Source organism: Macaca fascicularis, chromosome 9 (genome assembly GCF_037993035.2).
Source record: "Macaca fascicularis isolate 582-1 chromosome 9, T2T-MFA8v1.1".
NCBI classification, from domain to species: domain Eukaryota; kingdom Metazoa; phylum Chordata; class Mammalia; order Primates; family Cercopithecidae; genus Macaca; species Macaca fascicularis.
Window position 1 is genome coordinate 73,168,709 of NC_088383.1, and position 18,786 is coordinate 73,187,494.

Below are 18,786 nucleotides of genomic sequence, written 5' to 3' on the forward strand. Positions count from 1 at the left end.
TTAAAATCCATTTTATTTTTATATTGATATTATTTGCTTGTTTTGTCCTTAGTCTTTTCCTTATTGACGTACATATTAAAGAAATTAACTCTTTATCCGTGAATGAACAACAAACATTTTTGCCTAGTGTGTCATTTGTTTTTTGACTTTGAGTTTATTTTTTCAATTCCTACTGCAGAAATTAGTTTTTTTCTATTTTTTTAAATTTGTTTTTCACAGCAGCATTGTATCATAGAAATGAGGTTTTTGTCTAGGCAGAAATTTCATATTGTGTAGTTATTTAAGAATTTCTTATGTGACTTGTAGGTTTTGTGTTATGGTTAAAAAGGCCTTCATTCTCAAATTATATTTTTTAAAAACAGTCTTCCATGTTATATTTTCTTCTAAATGTATATGATTTCATTTGCCACATTTAATTTTTTTAATGTGTGAAGTTTATTTTTATGGAAAGAATAAATTTGGAACCTTATATTTTTTTCCAGATGGTTTTTCCATTTGTACTAAAATCATTTGCTGAAATTACTGTATACTCTAATTTCCCATAAGTGTTTTGGTTTATTTTTCAACCCTCAATCTTTTCAATTAGGAACATTCTAAACGTTCAACTACTCTGTCACTTTATAAAACATCTTAGAGGTATTTCTAAAGGGAAGGCTGCCTTTCTAAAATCATCCGTGTATTACCTGAAAATTCATTTTGATTTGAGGAAAAATGGAAAATAGAAGTAATGTGAAACAGGCCAACTAGAAGTAATAAATAGAAAATAGAAGTAATTTGATACAGGAGAAGTGAAAGGGAAGGGGGCAGTCTTTGGAAAAAACCAAAAGAACCTGCTTCCAATTCTAGCTCAGTGGTATTACGTATAGAAGCCTGGCTTATATTTAGCTGGCCCTAGGGCTGTGTGCACATGAGTGATACGTGAATGAACATGGCTCAGCAGGAAATACAATGGGAAAAAATACAATGGGAAAAAAAAATGCATCCAGAATCATGTGACGCAATACTAACTACTAGACCTAACCACAGCCGCATATCCTAAAGAGAAATTCTCACTTATTTTCAAATATGCTGCTGTGACTATCAAATCTGGGACTTTTAAAGGCTTACAGGAATAGTTTAACAGGTTAATGTTTCAGAAAGGTAGCAAGGAATAGTGAAGCGAAGACTGGATTGAGAATCAGATGAGTAAGATTTTGGTTTTAGCTTTACTTTAGACAGATCATTAACTACTCTGATTCTCACCTATCCTGTAAAGAAGATAAATCATATCTATGTGATAGGACAACTATTAGAATATAGTAAGAATAGATATAAATAGACATTAATTATAAAATCTGTGCCAACCATAAGGTTTTAAACAAACTGTTTGTAACTTTTTCTTTTCTTTTTTGTTTTTTGGAGATGGAGTCTTGCTCTGTTGCGTAGGCTGGAGTGCAGTGGCGTGATCTCAGCTCACTGCAACCTCTGCCTCCCAGGTTCAAGCGATTCTCTGGCCTCAGCCTCCCAAGTAGCTGACATTAGAGGCATGCACCACCACACCCAGCTAATTTTTGTATTTTTAGTAGAGATGGGGTTTCACCAGGTTGGTCGGGCTGGTCTCGAACTCCTGACCTGAAGTGATCTGCCCACCTCGGCCTCCCAATGTGCTGGGATTACAGGTGTGAGCCACCGCGCCTGGCCTGTATATACCTTTTTCAAACAGGATTTATGTAAACAAAGTTCATTTCTCTTCAACTGCTTTTTTAAAAGGTTTTAAAAGTTCCCACTGGTGGTAATTTGCAAAAGGGTAAAATCAAACTATGTGGGGAAAAAATAAACTTATTTTAAAATCTCTAATCTCAGGAACAGGTAAATGATGTGTGAAGGTATAAAATACACAAGGAAGTCTAGTATATGGAAGCAATAAGAATATAAATTCTGGATACCTGAGAAAATAAATAACAGAAACTGGCATATATTTAATTGTATACATTGGTAGCGTCATTTAGAAAAAATAGGTATTAATACACAAAATAAGAGGGGAGTAAAAAGCTTAAAAGACACAATACTCACATATCTGTGTGATCGAATGCTAGGTATTCCTCAATTATTCCTTCCGAGAAGATTATAGAGTCTTCCTCGTCTCTTTCCATAGAACAAAAGCTGGAGGATTTGGCAATGGAAGATGCTTTATGAGCATAAGAAGATGAAAAATGTAACTTCTTTCCCCTTATACCAAATCTTGGAGAGGAAAGAAGAAGTAAATATTAATTATCTAAACATAAACAGTTCTTATGGCAACACAGTTACATGAGTTTTGGCTCAAACACCCCTTGCCCTGGCAATACCTATTCTAAGCCTCAATAACCTACCATTTCTCAGAACAGGAAGATTAAATTCTGGTCATAGAACTATTCTGCCTACATGTACTATGGACTATCTGATGCTGCTTGCTGTCTTTTTAGATGCAAACAGCTATAGCTGTGTATTAGGTCATCCTTGCCTTGCTATAAAGAAATATCTGAGACTGGGTAATTTATAAGAAAAGAGATGTCATTGGCTCACAGTTCTGGAGGCTGTATAGGAAGCATAGTGCTGGCATCTGCTTCTGCAGAGGACTTACAAAGCTTTTACTCATGGTGGAATGTTAAGTGGGAGCAGGAGCAAGAGAGAATGTGTGTGGGAGGGGAGGTGTCACACACTTTTAAATGACCAGATGTCATGGGAACTCACTATCGCAAAGACAGTACAAAGCCATGAGGGATCCTCCCCCATGACCCAAACACTTCCCACCAGGCCCCACCTCTAGCATGGGGGATTACAATTCAATATGAGATGCGGGCATTCTGCCCTTGGTTCCTCTCAAATCTCATATCCTTCTAACATTGCAAAATACAATCATGCCTTCCGAAAAGTCTCAAAAGTCTTGATTCATTCCAGTGTTAATTCAAAAGTCCAAAGTCCCAAGTCTCATCTGAGACAAGGCACATCCCTGCCACCTATGAGCCTGTAAATCAAAAACAAGTTATTTACTTCCAAGATACAATGGGAGTATAGGCGTTAAACATTTTTGTTCCAAAAGAAAGGGGCTACAGGTCCCATGCAAGTTCAAAACCCAGTAGGGGAGTCATTAACTCTTAGAGCCCCTTGATGTCCCACAAGGAGGTACAAGGGGTAGGCTTCCAAGGCCTTAGGGAGCTCTACCCCATGGCTTTGCAGGGTTCAGCCACCAAGGTTGCTCTCACGGGGTGGAGTTGAATGCCTGCAGCTTCCTTTTTCTTTTTTTTTTTTTTTTTGAGAGACAAAGTCTTGTTCTTACGCTCAGGCTGGAGTGCAGTGGTGGGATCTTGGCCCACTGTACCCTCCACCTCCTGGGTTCAAGCAGTTCTCCTGCCTCAGCCTCCTGAGGAGCTGGGATTACAGGTGAGCGCCACTACACCCAGTTAATTTTTGTACTTTAGTAGAGACGGGGTTTCACCATTTTGGCCAGGCTGGTCTCAAACTCCTGGCCTCCAGTGATCTGCCCACCTTAGCCTCCCAAAGTGTTGGGATTACAGGCGTGAGCACCTGTCCTGAATGCCTGCAGCTTTCTAGGTAGAGGGTGCAAGGTGAATCTATCCTTCTGGGGTCTGGAGGATGGTGACGCACTTCCCACAGCTCCACTAGACAGTGCCCCAGTGGGAACTGTGTGTGGGGCCTCCAACCCCCTACTTCCCCTCTGCACTGCTCCAGTAGAGGTTCTCTGTGAGGACTCCACCCCTGCATCTGGCTTCTGCCTGGGCACCCAGGCTTTCTCATACATCCTCTGAAATCTATACAGATACTGCCAAGCCTTCACTCTTTGCCCTCTGAGTGCCTGCAAGCTTAACACCACATGGAAGCTGCCAAGGCTTACAGCTTGCCTGCAACCCTTTTTTTTTTTTTTTTTTTTTTTTTTTTTTTTGATACAGAGTCTCACTGAATCACCCAAACTGGACTGCAGTGGCATGATCTCGGCTCACTGCAACTTCTGCCTCCTGAGCTCAAGGGATTCTCATGCCTCAGCCTCCCAAGTAGCTGGGATTACAGGCGTCCGCCACCACACTTGACTAATTTTTGTATTTTTAGTAGAGACAGGTTTCACCATGGATCACTTGAGATCAGGACAGCTTGCATTCTCTAAAGTGGCAAGTCAAGCTGTAACTGGGCCCTGCTGAGCCCCAGCAAAAAGCAGTGTCCCAAGGCTGCTCAAGGCAACAAGGTCCTGGGTCTGCCCCACAAAACCATTCTTCCCTCCTAGGCCTCTGGGCCTGTGATGGGAGGGGCTGCTATGAAGGTCTCTGAAATGCCTTTTTCCCATTGTCTTGGCTATTAGCACTTTGCTGCTTTTTAGTTATGCAAATATCTCTATCAAATTGTTGCTCCACAGCCTGCTTGAATTCCTCATGCCAAAAAGCTTTTTCTTTCTTTGTCACGCGGCTAGGCTGCAAATTTTCCAACCTTTTATGCTCTGCTCCCCTTTTAAATATAAATTCCAACTTTAAGTCATTTCTTTGCTCCCACATCTAAGCACAGGTGTTAGAAGCAGCCATGTTACTTCTTGAACACTCTGCAACTTAGAAATTTCTGCTACCCAGTACCCTACATCATGACTCTCAAGATCAAAATTCCACAGATCTCTAGGGCATGGACACAATACAGCCAAGTTCTTTGCTAAGGCATAACATGCATGCCCTTTGCTCCAATCCCCAATAAGTTCCTCATTTCCTTCTGAGACCTTGTCAGCCTGGACTTTATCGTCCATTTCACTATTCGCATTTTGGTCACAATCATTTAACTGGTCTCTAAGAAATTCTAAACTTTCCCTCATGTTCCTGTTGTCTTCTGAGCCCTCCAATCTTTCAACCTCTGCCCATTACCCAGTTTCAAAGTCACTTCCACATTGTCAGGTATCCTTATAGCAATACCCCATTCCTTGGTATCAGTGTTCTGTATGAAGTCATTCTTGCATTGCTATAAAGAAATACCTAACCAGGTGTGGTGGCTCACGCCTATAATCCTAGCACTTTGGGAAGACAAGGCGGGCGGATCATGAGGTCAGGAGTTTGAGACCAGCCTGGCCAACACAGTGAAACCCCATCTCTACTAAAAATACAAAAATCAGCTGGGCACGGTGGCACGCGCCTGTAGTCCCAGCTACTCAGGAGGCTAAGGCAGGAGAATTGCTTGAACCCGGGAGGCAGAGGTTGTGGTGAGTCGAGATCACACCACTGCACCTCAGCCTGGGCAACAGAGTAAGACTCCATCTCAAACAACAACAACAACAACAAATACCTGAGACTGGGTAATTTATAGGAAAAGAATCTTAATTGGCCTATAGCTCTGCAGGTTGTACAGGAAGGATGGTGCTAATAGTGCTAGCATCTGCTTTGAGAGAGGCTGCAGGAAGCTTTAACTTATGGTAGAAAGTGAAGCAGGAGTAGGCATATCACGTGGCCAGAGCAGGAGAAGGAGAGTGTGTGTGTGGAGTGGTGCCACAAACTTCTAAATAACTAGATCTCATGAGAACTCATTCACTATTGCAAAGATCGTACCAAGTCATGAGGGATTTGTCCCCATGACTCAGACACCTCCCACTAGGCCCCACCTCCCAGCACTGGGGATTATAATTCTACAAGAGATTTAGGCAAGGACAAATATCTAAACGATAACAAGCTAACAAACAAGTTTTTTAAAAACTAAGAATAATCACATTCCTAATTACATCTTAAGATATCTCAGGAGGTTATATCCTTATTTCAGTAACTCCATCATTGCCCAAAATATATGCTCCTTAAGGGCAGGGATCTTATCTTATTAATATTTAAATTTCTCTTCCTTCCTAGGCATTCAATAAATATGTGATGACTCATTTGTTTCAGTGGGTTTACTTTGGAGAAAGTCAATCGAATCTGAGAAATAAAATCTTAAAAAATGGATCTCAGTTTAATCAAATGTTAAATATAACCAATTTACACTTTGTATTGCTCTTTATATTTTTTTGTGCCTTAAGTATTTTTTTTTTAACTAGGAAAACAGAATAAACCCATGGCAGCTGGGCCCATGGCTCATGCCTGTAATCCCAGCACAGTGGGAGGCCAAGGCAGGCGGATCACTTGAGATCAGGAGTTTAAGACCAGCCTGGTCAACATGGTGAAACCCCATTTCTACTAAAAGTACAAAAATTAGCCAGGTGTGGTGGCATATGCCTGTAATCCCTACCTGGGAGGCTAAGACAGGATAACTGCTTGAACCTGGGAGGTGGAGGTTGCAGTGAGCTGAGATTACACTACTGCACTCCAGCCTGGGCGACAGAGCAAGACACTGTCACAAAATACATACATACCTACATACATACATACCTACATACCTACATACATACATAAAATAAACCCATGGCACTTTTAAACAAGGCTGGTGGGAAAATCTTACTGGAAGACGTTTTGGAAATATGTATTAGGAGCTTTAGAATACACATTTTCTCTGATTCAGTGGTTTCATTTGTAGGGATTTCCTTTAAGGATATGACCTGTAAGATTTAGCTATAAGAATTATGATTGGTGGGGCACAGTGGTTCATTCCTGTCATCTCAACACTTTGGGAGGCTGAGGCGAGTGGATCGCTTGAGCCCAGGAGTTTAACACCAGCCTGTGCAACATGGTGAAACTTGATTTCTGCAAAAAAGTACAAAGATTAGCCAGGTATGGTGGCATGCACCTATAGTCCCAGCTACTCAGGAGGCTGAAGTAGAAGAATTACTTGAGCCTGGGAGGCAGAAGTTGCAATGAGCCATGACTGTGCCACTGCACTTCAGCCTAGGCAACAGAGGGAGACCCTATCTCAAAAAAAAAAAAAAAAAAAAAAAAAAAAGAATTATGATCACAGAATTGTTTATAATTGCCAAAAATAGAAACTAGCCGAACTGTTTCAAAATAGAGGATTTGGGGATGAGTTTCTTAAATAGTGATATATTCATGCAATGGAATAAAGTCCTTACGTTAATATTGGGAAAAATGGAAGATGTCCACAATAAAATATTAAGTATAAAGAGATTACAAAATATATAATTTCATAAAAACCATATACATACATGGTAGAGAATGCTACATGCCCCTCAATATCCATTCTCTCCTTCTTTCCTAGTAAAATCATCCCAATTCATGGAAACAACATATCCATCTCAAAGACTGCATCTCCCAGTCACCTTGCAGCCAGACATAGTCAATGCAATATGAGCAGAATTATTTTGTAGGACTCTGGGAAGGCTGTTTAAAGGGAACTGGTGTGACTGCAAGGAATACCATTTGGCCCTGCTGTCTTTCCTCCTTTCTGCTACCTGGAAGGTGAATATCACGTTTGGAGCTCTATCAGCTATTTTGAACCATGAAGAAAACTTCAGAAAAAACATAGTGGGCTAACATGATATGACAGAAAGATGAAGTGTCTTAGTCCCTGAAAACACCATGCCACCACTTTACATTGCCTTCCTCCAGACTTCTTTAACATAAAAAGAAGTAAACTTCTCTTAGGCAAGAGTTGGTAAGCAGATAAGATCCTTGACCATGGCAGGTGGCACTGGGATGGAGATGGTAAGAGATAAGAGAAGCTCAGCCTGGGCAAAAGGCGAGCTTTTTTCTGTCTCTACAAGAAATACAAAATTAGCCAGATGTGGTGGTGCACACCTGTAGTCCCAGCTACTCAGGAGGCTGAGGTGGGAGGATCACCCGAGCCCAGGAGATCAAGGCTGTAATGAGCTCAGATTGCGCCACTGTACTCCAGTCTGGGTGACAAAGTGAGGCCCTCTCTCACCAAAAAAAAAAAAAAAAAAAAAAAGGAAGGAAGGGATGAAGGGCGGGAGGGAGGGAGGGAATCGATTTGGAGATCCAATATGTCTAAATCAGCTGATACTACTGTTTCTAAAAATCTTTAAGTTGGAGATTTAAGATTCTTTTTTTTTTTTTTTTTTTTTGAGACAGAATCTTGCTCTGTCGCCCAGGTTGGAGTGCAGTGGCCAGATCTCAGCTCACTGCAAGTTCCGCCTCCCGGATTCAGTCCATTCTCCTGCCTCAGCCTCCCGAGTAGCTGGGACTACAGGCGCCCGCCACCTCGTCCGGCTAGTTTTTTTGTATTTTTTAGTAGAGACAGGGTTTCACCATGTTAGCCAGGATGGTCTCGATCTCCTGACCTCGTGATCCGCCCGTCTCGGCCTCCCAAAGTGCTGGGATTACAGGCTTGAGCCACCGCGCCCGGCCGATTTAAGATTCTTTAAGTCTCTGTTCTAAAATTCTAAAACAATGGTTCCCAAATTCCAGTCAGCAGATTTATGCCAATCCATGACAAAATTTTTACTGTTCCACACCAAAATTAGTGAAATACTTAGTAATATTAGTGATAATACCTAGTAATATTGCCAAATCTTTTCTTAAAAAGGATTATCATTATTTTGAGATTATGTACTTCATGCTTTTTTGTGTTAATATTTTTCTTGTATAAAATAGTGGTGACAGTAATTTTTTTTTTACCATAATAAAATTAAAAGCTATCAAACAGCCTGGGCACAGTGGCTCATGCTTCTAATCCCAACAGTTTGGGAGGCTGAGGCAGGCAGATCACCTGAGGTCAGGAGTTTGAGACCAGCCTGGCCAACATGGTGAAACCCTGTCTCTACTTAAAAAATACAAAAATTAGGCCAGGGGCAGTGGCTCACACCCGTAATCCCAGCACTTTGGGAGGCCAAGGTGGGCGGATCACGAGGTCAGGAGATTGAGACCATCCTGGCTAACACAGCGAAACCCCGTCTCTCCTTTAAAAAAAAAAAAATAATAATATAAAAAATTAGCCGGGTATGGTGGCTCACGCCTGTAATCCCAGCTACTTGGGAGGCTGAGGAAGGAGAATCCCTTGAACCTGGGAGGCAAAGGTTGCAGTGAGCAGAGATCACGCCATTGCACTCCAGCCTGGGTGACAAAAAAAAAGCTATCAAACATATGGAATGTATACCCAACATTCCATTATGTTATTCTGCTATTGTATTATTCCATTTATACTAATAACCAATTATATTTTTAGTCAGTGGTAACTAATGGAATTCTTTGTGTTGAAAAACAAATAGGAATTTCTAACAACTATAGGCCTTTATAACTGCTATTAGAAGAAATCTTAGCTAGATAAGAAGGAAAAATATTCCCATTTCCCCTAAAGCTGCAGCAAAAAATAAGATAGTATTCTACAACCATAAAGTTGTCTTTGTAAATGTTATTTCTTTTTTTTCTTTTCTTTTCTTTTTTTTTTTTTTTTTGAGACAGAGTCTCGCTCTGTCACCCAGGCTGGAGTGCAGTGCATGATCTTGGCTCACTGCAAGATCTGCCTCCAGGGTTCAAGCGACTCTCCTGTCTCAGCCTCCCCAGTAGCTGGGATTACAGGTGTGCGCCACCACGCCTGGCTAATTTTTGTCTTTTTAGTAGAGATGGGGTTTCAACGTGTTGGCTAGACTGGTCTGAAACTCCTGACCTCAGGTTATCTGCCCACCTCACACTCCCAAAGTGCCAGGATTATAGGCGTGAGCCACCACGCCTGGCCGTTATTTCCTTTTTTTTCTTTTTTTTTTAAGTGAATATACAGTTTATTTAACACTCAAACGTCATTAAGACATGTGCAATATGGCAATTTTACTGTGAATCTAACCCTACTTAGGATATGATTGCTTGCTTGTACTTAGCAACAGGGTCCAGTTCACACTTAGCACTAATTAAATACTTGATTGCAATAAATACAATACCAAATAAAATGCATTTGAATGCTTTCTAAAAAAATCAATTTTAAAGGCCTTCCTACTCAGGCTAATGACAAACACAATAAGGGCAGATATACTACTTTAATATAATTGGCTGACTTTATACAGCACTTATATATTTTAGTCCCCAAATATATTATTAAATAATACAGAACATCTAATACAACTATTTCTACAGAACTAGGAAATAAATTTCGAAGAAAGAAAATTTTTTTTCTTTTATACCTATCCTAACAGTTTAAAGAGGATAAAGCCAATGACTTTCCTCACAAGAGCTCACGACTAATGTTGCTTTGCTATCAAAATCTGTATTTCTGATCTGTTATGAGAATTGAGACAAGATTCAAATATTCCTAAAGAAAGAAGCACAATGCACATTGTAATTGTCTATTCGACAACAGGGAGCATTGCATATAAAACTCTCTCACCCCAGGAATTAAATACAATCAGCTACATTTATGGGCATTTCCTTCACTGTAGTATTGTAGAAAAATCTCAGTGTCACGAAGAATCTTCTTGTCTTCTTCAGTAGCAAAGTTTATAGCCACACCTTTTCTACTAAATCGACCCCTTCTGCCAATTCTGTGAATATAGTTTTCATGACTGGTAGGTAGATCATAGTTTATAACCAAAGACACTTGGACATCAGTCCCATGTGCCAACAAGTCAGTAGTGATCGGAACAGGGCTTGACCCTGATCGGAATTCCCTCATGATAATATCTCTCTCCTTCTGGTCCACGTCACCATGCAGAGCAAAAACTGTGAAGTCCCTGGCATGAATTTTCTCAGCCAGCCAGTCCACCTTGCACCTTGTATTGAGAAAAATAACAGCCTGTTTAATGGTGTTTTGTACAAATCACAAAGTGTATCCAACTTCCATTCCTCTCGCTCAACATTGATATAAAACTGTTTGATTCCTTCAAGGTTCAATTCTTCCTTTTTCACCAGAATTTGAATTGGATCTTTAGTGAATTTTTTGGTCACTTCCAACACATCAGTTGGCATCGTGGCAGAAAGCAACACAACCTAAATACTTATATTTAATTTTTGGGAAAATCTCATAGATTTGATCATTAAACCCTTGGCTGAACATTTCATCTGCTTCATCCAAAACTAACATTTTGATCCATTTTGGAAAAAGGTATCTTCTGGTTTTTTTTTTTTTTTTTTTTGAGACGGAGTCTCGCTCTGTCGCCCAGGCTGGAGTGCAGTGGCCGGATCTCAGCTCACTGCAAGCTCCGCCTCCCGGGTTTACGCCATTCTCCTGCCTCAGCCTCCCGAGTAGCTGGGACTACAGGCGCCCGCCACCTCGCCCGGCTAGTTTTTTGTATTTTTTTTTAGTAGAGACGAGGTTTCACCGTGTTAACCAGGATGGTCTCGATCTTCTGACCTCGTGATCCGCCCGTCTCGGCCTCCCAAAGTGCTGGGATTACAGGCTTGAGCCACCGCGCCCGGCCTCTTCTGTTTAACATATCACATACTCTCCCTGGTGTATCAACAATATGTGGTGCTTCAGCCTGCAGTTTTTGCATTCATTTTGAACATCTGTTCCACCAATGCAGGCATGACATGTTGCTCCCGTATAGTCTCCAAGTGCCAGAAATAACTTTCGGGTACTTTTGGTTTTGTTTTGTTTTTGAGATGGAGTTTTGCTCTTGTCACCCAGGATGGAGTACAATGGTGCAATCTCGGCTCACTGCAACCTCCGCCTCCCAAGTTCAAGGGTTGATTCTCCTGCCTCAACCTCCCGAGTAGCTGGGATTGCAGGTACCCACCAACATGCCCAGCTAATTTTTGTATTTTTAGTAGAGATGGGGTTTCACCATGTTGGCCAGGCTGGGCTCGAACTCCTGACCTCAGGCGATCTACCCGCCTCGGCCTCCCAAAGTGCTGGGATTACAGGTGTGAACCACTGTGCCCGGCCATCTTTTGGATCTTTAATACAGGGAATAATAGGTCTCTGCTGAATAGCGGAAGGCTTCTCAAATCATAAGCACAGATACCCCAAAGAAGAGACTCCTTTAAGTTTGTATCATCAAAGTTATCAACAACCTCCTTCCAGTTGCTCTCGATGACACCATCAGGGTCCATTCTCTGTGGGCCGCCATGTTCTCTGCTGTTATAATCCACGGAGCCACCAGACATGATGTGAAAAACTACTTAGCATCTGACTGGAAAACTGCATATGTTATTTTTAACAAAGGAATCTTTTAAATCATTGGACTTTGGAGATTACTATATCTGGAAAATAACCTTTAATTTATATAATGTCTGTAATTCATTTATTTAACAAAGGAATAGGCTGGATACAGTGGCATGTGCCTACAGTCCCAGCTATTTGGGAGGCCAAGGCAGGAGGATCTCTTGAATTCAGGAGTTTGAGGCCAGCCTGGGCAACATAGTGGGACCCTGTCTCCTAAAACAAACAACCAAACAAAAAGAATAACAGTTATCTTACCTAATACTGTGTTGCCCTGGTAGTTATATTTAAATAGAGATGTGTTTTCTTGTGTGACATAACTTTATTCTTCTCCCACATTCATGGAGGATAAAATGACTGCTAGGTTTTTTATTTACACAAAGAGTTTAATTTGGAACCAGTCCTTCCAGGTGTAGGCATTAGGAAGTACAGTTCCGCATCTCTAAAAAAGTGATTACTGCCAAGGCCCTCTGGGATGATTGGAAGGAACAAGTGGCCAAGAGCTATCCTTCCTGCCTAGCATCTTTTCAGGTGCTTATTGGCCATTTGCATATCTTTGTAGAATTGTCTATTCAAGTCCTTTGTCCATTTTTTCAATTGAATTATTATTATTATTTTTTGAGATGGAGTTTCACTGTTGCCGCCCAGGCTGGAGTGCAATGGTGCGATCTCAGCTCACTGCAACCTCTGCCTCTTGGGTTCAAGCAATTCTCCTGCCTCAGCCTCCTGAGTAGCTGGAATTACAAGTGCACACTGCCACTCCCAGCTAATTTTTGTATTTTTAGTAGAGATGGGGTTTCACTATGTATAGCCAGGCTGGTCTTGAACACTTGACCTCAGGTGATCCACCCGCCTTGGCCTCTCAAAGTGTTGGGATTACAGGCATAAGCCACCATGCCCAGCCTGGATTACTATTTTTTGTTGTTGTTGGGTTATAGATGATTCTTATATATTCTGGATATTAACTCCTCATCAGATATGATTTGCAAATCTTTTCTCCCATTCCATATATTGCCTTTTCATTCTTTTGATGTTCAGAAGTGTTTATATTTGATGTAGTTCCATTTGTCTGTTATTGCTTTTGTTGCCTGTGCTTTTAGTGTTATATTCAAGAAATCAATGCCAAATCCAATGGCCTGAAGCCTTGCCCCTATGTTTTATTCTAGGAGTTTTACAGTTTTACATCTTTTTTTTTTTTTTTTTGAGACGGAGTCTCGCTCTGTCACCCAGGCTGGAGTGCAGTGGCCAGATCTCAGTTCACTGCAAGCTCCGCCTCCTGGGTTTACGCCATTCTCCTGCCTCAGCCTCCTGAGTAGCTGGGACTACAGGCGCCCGCCACCTCGCCCGGCTAGTTTTTGTATTTTTTAGTAGAGACGGGGTTTCACCGTGTTAGCAAGGATGGTCTCGATCTCCTGACCTCGTGATCCACCCGTCTCGGCCTCCCAAAGTGCTAGGATTACAGGCTTGAGCCACCGCGCCTGGCACAGTTTTACATCTTACATTTAGGTCTTCGATCCATTTTGAGTTAATTTTTGTATATGGCATAAGTAAGGGTCCAACTTCATTGTTCTGCATGTGGGTGTCCAGTTTTCCTAACACCATCTGTTAAAGAGACTGTCCTTTACCCAGGAAGTCTTGGCACTCTTGTCGAAAATCATTTGGCCATAATTGCAAGGGTTTATTTTTGGGTTCTCCATTCTTTTAATGATTTTTAAAGGGTTATAATTCAGCATGTAGTCATGTACTTTAGCAACTCATTAGATATTATAGTTAGTTATTTTTTGTTGGGATATATATCTAAGTATAAATAAGCCCCTTAGCTAACTTGAAGTAGCAGAATGCATAGTTTTTCTCAAGTGGAAATGTCTTCAAACTCATCTTTTCGGGATCCTTTTTTGGCCTGTATTTCCCCTGTATGTTGCCACAAGTTCCTGGATTTTCCTTTTTTTTTGAGACAGAGTCTCGCTCTGTCGCCCAGGCTGGAGTGCAGTGATGTGATCTCAGCTTACTGCAACCTCTGCCTCCCAAGTTCAAGGGATTCTCCTGCCTCAGCCTCCCAAGCAGCCGGGATTACAGGCGTGTGCCACCACACCTGGCTAATTTTTTTTATTTTTAGTAGAGACAGGGTTTCACTATGTTGGCCAGGCTGGTCTCAAACTCCTGACCTCAAGTGATCCACCTGCCTCAACCTCCCAGAGTGCCAGGATTACAGGCGTGAGCCACTGTGCCTGGCTGGAATTTCTTCTTTTTGTGTGTTTGTTTCTCTCACCCTGTCTTACAGTGCTGAGGAACTTCATTTTGACCTAGACATTAATTACTTTGTTTTGCAACCATAATGTCAATGTATACATTAATTCATTTTTGTGTAGTTTTTCTAAAAATGTAAATATGATCTGCTTTTACTTAGTTAAGAAAAAAGAGTGGCCAGGCATGGCGCATCATGCCTGTAATCCCAGCACTTTGGGAGGCCAAGGTGGGCAAATCACTTGAGCTCAGGAGTTCAAGACCAGCCGGGGCAACATGGTGAAACCCCATCTCTACTGAAAATACAAAAATTAGCCAGATGTGGTAGAGCACGCCTGTGGTCCCAGCTACTCAGGAGGCTGAGGCAGGAGGATTGCTTTAGCCCAGGAGGTCAAGGCTGTAGTCACCTGTGATTGCACCACTGCACTCCAGCCTGTACAAGTGAGTAAGACCCTGTCTCAAAAAACAAAAAACAAAACCAAAAAGAAAAGGAAGCAGCAAGTTGACTGCTAACCATGTTACAGGCACTGTCCTAGGTATTAGAGATACAAACAGGAAGATGCTGTATTACTATATTATTTACTCTACCACTTTCTTCTGGCCAAGAACTCCTAGAGAACTGAACCAAATACCTAGTTTCGTGCATTTGAGGTCTGAAAGAAAGCCAGTGTTGGAAGGATTAATGAATGAGAGAGAGAGACTGATAGATGTCTTAGAGAAGTAGGCAGGGGCCAGCTGATGATACGATTTTAGATTTTTATCTTAAATTCAGTGGAAAGCTACTGAAAGTTTTTAAGTGGGAGACAGAAAGGATCAACCCTGAATTAAAAAAAAAATCTGATTTAATGTGGAGAATATGCTGGAGAGGGCAAGAATGGATATAATCTGAAATGTTATTTTTATAGAAAGTCTTAGCAGTTGATAAACCTTATATTTTATGATAACCTGATTTGTTAAACTGAAAAATCAAAATGAATTAATGACACATTTTCTTCATACCTCTCACAGCAAAAAGTGGCAAAATAGCCTGGCCACTCAGAAGGCTGAGGTGGGAGGACTGCTTGAGGCCAGGAGCTCAAGGCTGCTGTGAGCTATGATTGTGCCACTGCACTCCAGCCTGGGTGACAGAGCAAGACCCTATCTCTTGAAAAATAAATAAATAAATAAAATAAAGTGGCAAAATAGCAGTAGCACAACTTACATACCCTCACCACCCAACTTGGTTCTTTAATACAACTGTATTAGCCTCTCAAAGGAGTAAGTCTCCTTAAAGTTCAGCTGATTCTAGATGTTAAAGGAAGAAAAAGTTAAGGATGGGCCTGGCACATCCTACTGTACCAGAAAGCAAAGATATAGTCAAAACAAAACCAAAAGTACTAGCTTTAAGTGGCTAACTTGTAACAATTACAGCATCAATACTAATTATTGCTAAGTAAATATATAAATATTTTGAAATGCTATGAGTTCATAATGGTACTCAAGAATAAAAATATAAAGTATGAACAAAGTAGCTGTTACATGAAAGAAGTAAATATCATGGATTTTGTTTAATTTTTTATGGCTTCCAATAAGTAGTGGTGTGCTAATATACCTGGATAATTTGTTTCTTCTAAGTATATGTCTGTGTGTAAAGTGTAAATAGGTATTTGTTTTACTTGTGTAAGTAAAGAAAAGTATTGAGAACTGTAAGTCAAATATCCCAGCAAAAAGGAGAACCAAAAATAGGAAGACTAATCAACACTGGTGGTAGCAAGTAAAAAGGAAAGGGTATTAGCAATATGTCGCAGAATGGTGATATAGTCAGATGTCCTAAAAAGGATGACTAACTGCTCAGACTTGATTTCTTATTTCCTTGAAGATTAAATTTCTAAATGAACTTACCATTGATAGTTATAAAATAAGGCACATATAAAGTTTACATTAACAGATCAGGTTGATATATTCTAATAACAGAATATGAGTTATATAATTTTGATCAGAGAGAATGAAAGAATACATCATTTCTGTGGGTGACATTAGGCTGTAAAATTTTTTATATTATATTAAAGGAGTAAACTTATCAATATAATGCATGAGATTTAATTTAAAAAGAATGCCTAATGACCAGCAGCTTGAGTTTAGATCACTTTAGGAACAGCAAACAAATATCATTATCTGACCAAAAATCAGTTGATAACCCAGATCCCATAACCCTAACAGTAATGTTTTACTTTATGGTCTGGTGAGATTACCACAGACTCAAGGAGGCTCCAAAAGTAAGTATTACTACAACTATTGGAAGGTATCGAATAAGTAAAACTGCAGCCATGGGAAAAAGTATACGAATAATTTTTTAAATGAATTAAAACTATGATATTATATTTTACAGCAGATTTAAGTATAGGTATAGGTTTCAAAGTAATCCTATTTAGGTTTATTTTGCTACTATTTAAAAAGTCTGAGGTGTTCAAAAGATCTTGCCATTAAAAAATTACTTTGGGCTGGGCATGGTGGCTCACACCTATAATCCCAGCACTTTGGAACGCTGAGGCAGGCAGATCACCTGAGGTCAGGAGTTCAAGACCAGCCTGGCCAACATGGTGAAACCCCATCTCTACCAACAATACAAAAATTAGCCGGGCATGGTGGTGGGCGCCTGTAATCCCAGCTACTTGGGAGGCTGAGGCAGGAGAATTGCTCGAACCTGGGAGGCGGAGGTTGCAGTGAGCTGAGATTGTGCCATTGCACACTGCACTCCAGCCTCAGTGACAGAGCAAGATTCCATCTCAAAAAAAAAAAAAAAAAAAAAAGGCTGGGTGTGGTGGCTCATGTCTGTAATCCCAGCACTTTGGGGAGGCCGAGGCGGGTGGATCACGAGGTCAGGAGTTCGAGACCAGCCTGGCCAGTATGGTGAAACCCCGGGCGTTGTGGTGCGCACCTGCAGTCCCAGCTACTCGAGAGGCTGAGACAGAAGAAATGCTTGAACCTGGGAGGTAGAGGTTGCAGTGAGCCAAGACTGTTCCAGCCTGGGTGACAGAGGGAGATTCCATCTCAAAAAAAAAAATAAAGTACTTTGAAGTTTAATTTCTTTAAAGATATTAAATTGTAATTAATATTACATGTTATTAAAAAATCAGTTTCAACATTTTTTCAAAAAAGTTTTAAAAGTCTTTTTCTTAGACTTCAACATTTTTAAAAAACCATTCTATTTACACATTTATGTCAAGAAGGAAGTGTCCATATTTATAGATGTATGTAAATATATATAGATATAGAGACCTGAATAACAAGAATATCCTTAAGCACTATTATATGGTTTGAATATTTGTCCCCTCCAAAATTCATGTTGAAATTTAGTCCCTAATTTGGCAGTGTTGAGAGGTGGAGCCTTTAAGGGTAATTGGATCTCGGGGGTTCTGTCCTCGTGAATGGTTTAATCCATGTATGGATTATTGGATTATCGTGGAAGGGGAACTGGTAGCTTTATTAAAAAAAAAAAGAGAAACCCGAGTTGGCATATTAGCATGAACAGCCCCCTTGCCATGTGAGTCCCTGCACTGCCTTGGGACCCTGCAGAGAGTCCCACCAGCAAGAAGGTCCTCCCAGATCCTGCCCCTTGACCTTGGACTTCTCAGCCTCCAGAACTGTAAGAAATAACTTCCTTTTCCTTATAAATTGCCCAGTTTCAGGTATTCTGTTATAAGCAACAGAAAACAGATTAATACACTCCAAGAAAGGTATAACTTTTTGAACAAAATTACATAATAAAATTTTAATATACACAAAGACTACGGACCATCTTACAGAATTTGCTATGCTTTACTAAATACCAGTAAGTAGGAAGAAGTATTTTAATCCCTTAATACAACTGGTAGGATATAATACTTGCATATTAGGGCACATTGAAATACTTACATAATGGAATACTCACATAGTAGAATCTCTTTCTTGAGACAAGGTTGTTTCATATGAAGCAGAAACAGCAGAAGGGGATCTAGGATACAATCTATAACCTTCACTTGGAGTGATTATCTGCCTACCTAGAATCCTTCAAAATGAAGAAACACACACACAATTAAGCACTTTCACTGGCATACATACAAAATCTAGATATAATTTGAACATATTTGATGGCTCTACATAAAAAGTCCAGTATACAGTCTGATACTGATTAAGAATGAGAAAATGTAAATCCAGAGCCTTACTACAGGTATATCTCTTCCATAGAATGGAGATGGAAAAGATAAACCTATAGCCTGGTGTTAAAAAAAAAAAAAAAAAATCCAAGAAATCTAAGCAAACATCTGTAATCTGCCCTTCATGCTTCATAATAGTCCTCATTAAATCAGCCAAAATGGGATGAAGGCCCAGTCAAATTAGTGAAAACTATGAATTACATTCTTAAGAACATGAAGCTTTATAAATTTTGAGTATGTGCAATAAGTGGTACTATTGCAGTTTCTGAAGGAAGCTCTTGAACAGCCTCTGTCTAGTTTCAAGTATATGTAAGAATTTAATTGTATACAACAGTTACATTTTCTGACCATCCTGTTCAAAAGAAGGGCTTTTTGG

The 18,786-nt window shown here is 40.4% G+C and overlaps 1 protein-coding gene and 1 pseudogene across 5 annotated transcripts in view; both read right to left on the reverse strand.

Annotated features, from left to right (window-relative positions):
- Nucleotides 1-18,786, reverse strand: part of FAM149B1 (family with sequence similarity 149 member B1) — an 82,168-nt gene that overhangs the window by 36,127 nt on the left and 27,255 nt on the right. For 3 of the 5 annotated variants that reach the window (XR_012417813.1, XM_005565519.5, XM_005565520.5), the window contains 2 exons: nucleotides 18,146-18,262; nucleotides 2,053-2,220 (listed from right to left, as the gene is read on the reverse strand). Coding sequence is in view for 4 of the 5 variants with exons in the window: in XM_005565519.5 (XP_005565576.1) it covers nucleotides 2,053-2,220; nucleotides 18,146-18,262 (285 nt within the window). In the remaining variant the exon portion in view is untranslated. Of the gene's footprint in view, nucleotides 1-2,052; nucleotides 2,221-18,129; nucleotides 18,263-18,786 lie in introns of all 5 variants that reach the window. The other 2 variants (XM_005565518.5, XM_074001840.1) reach the window with 2 other exon arrangements.
- LOC102124678 (eukaryotic initiation factor 4A-II-like) lies at nucleotides 10,080-12,062 on the reverse strand (annotated as a pseudogene).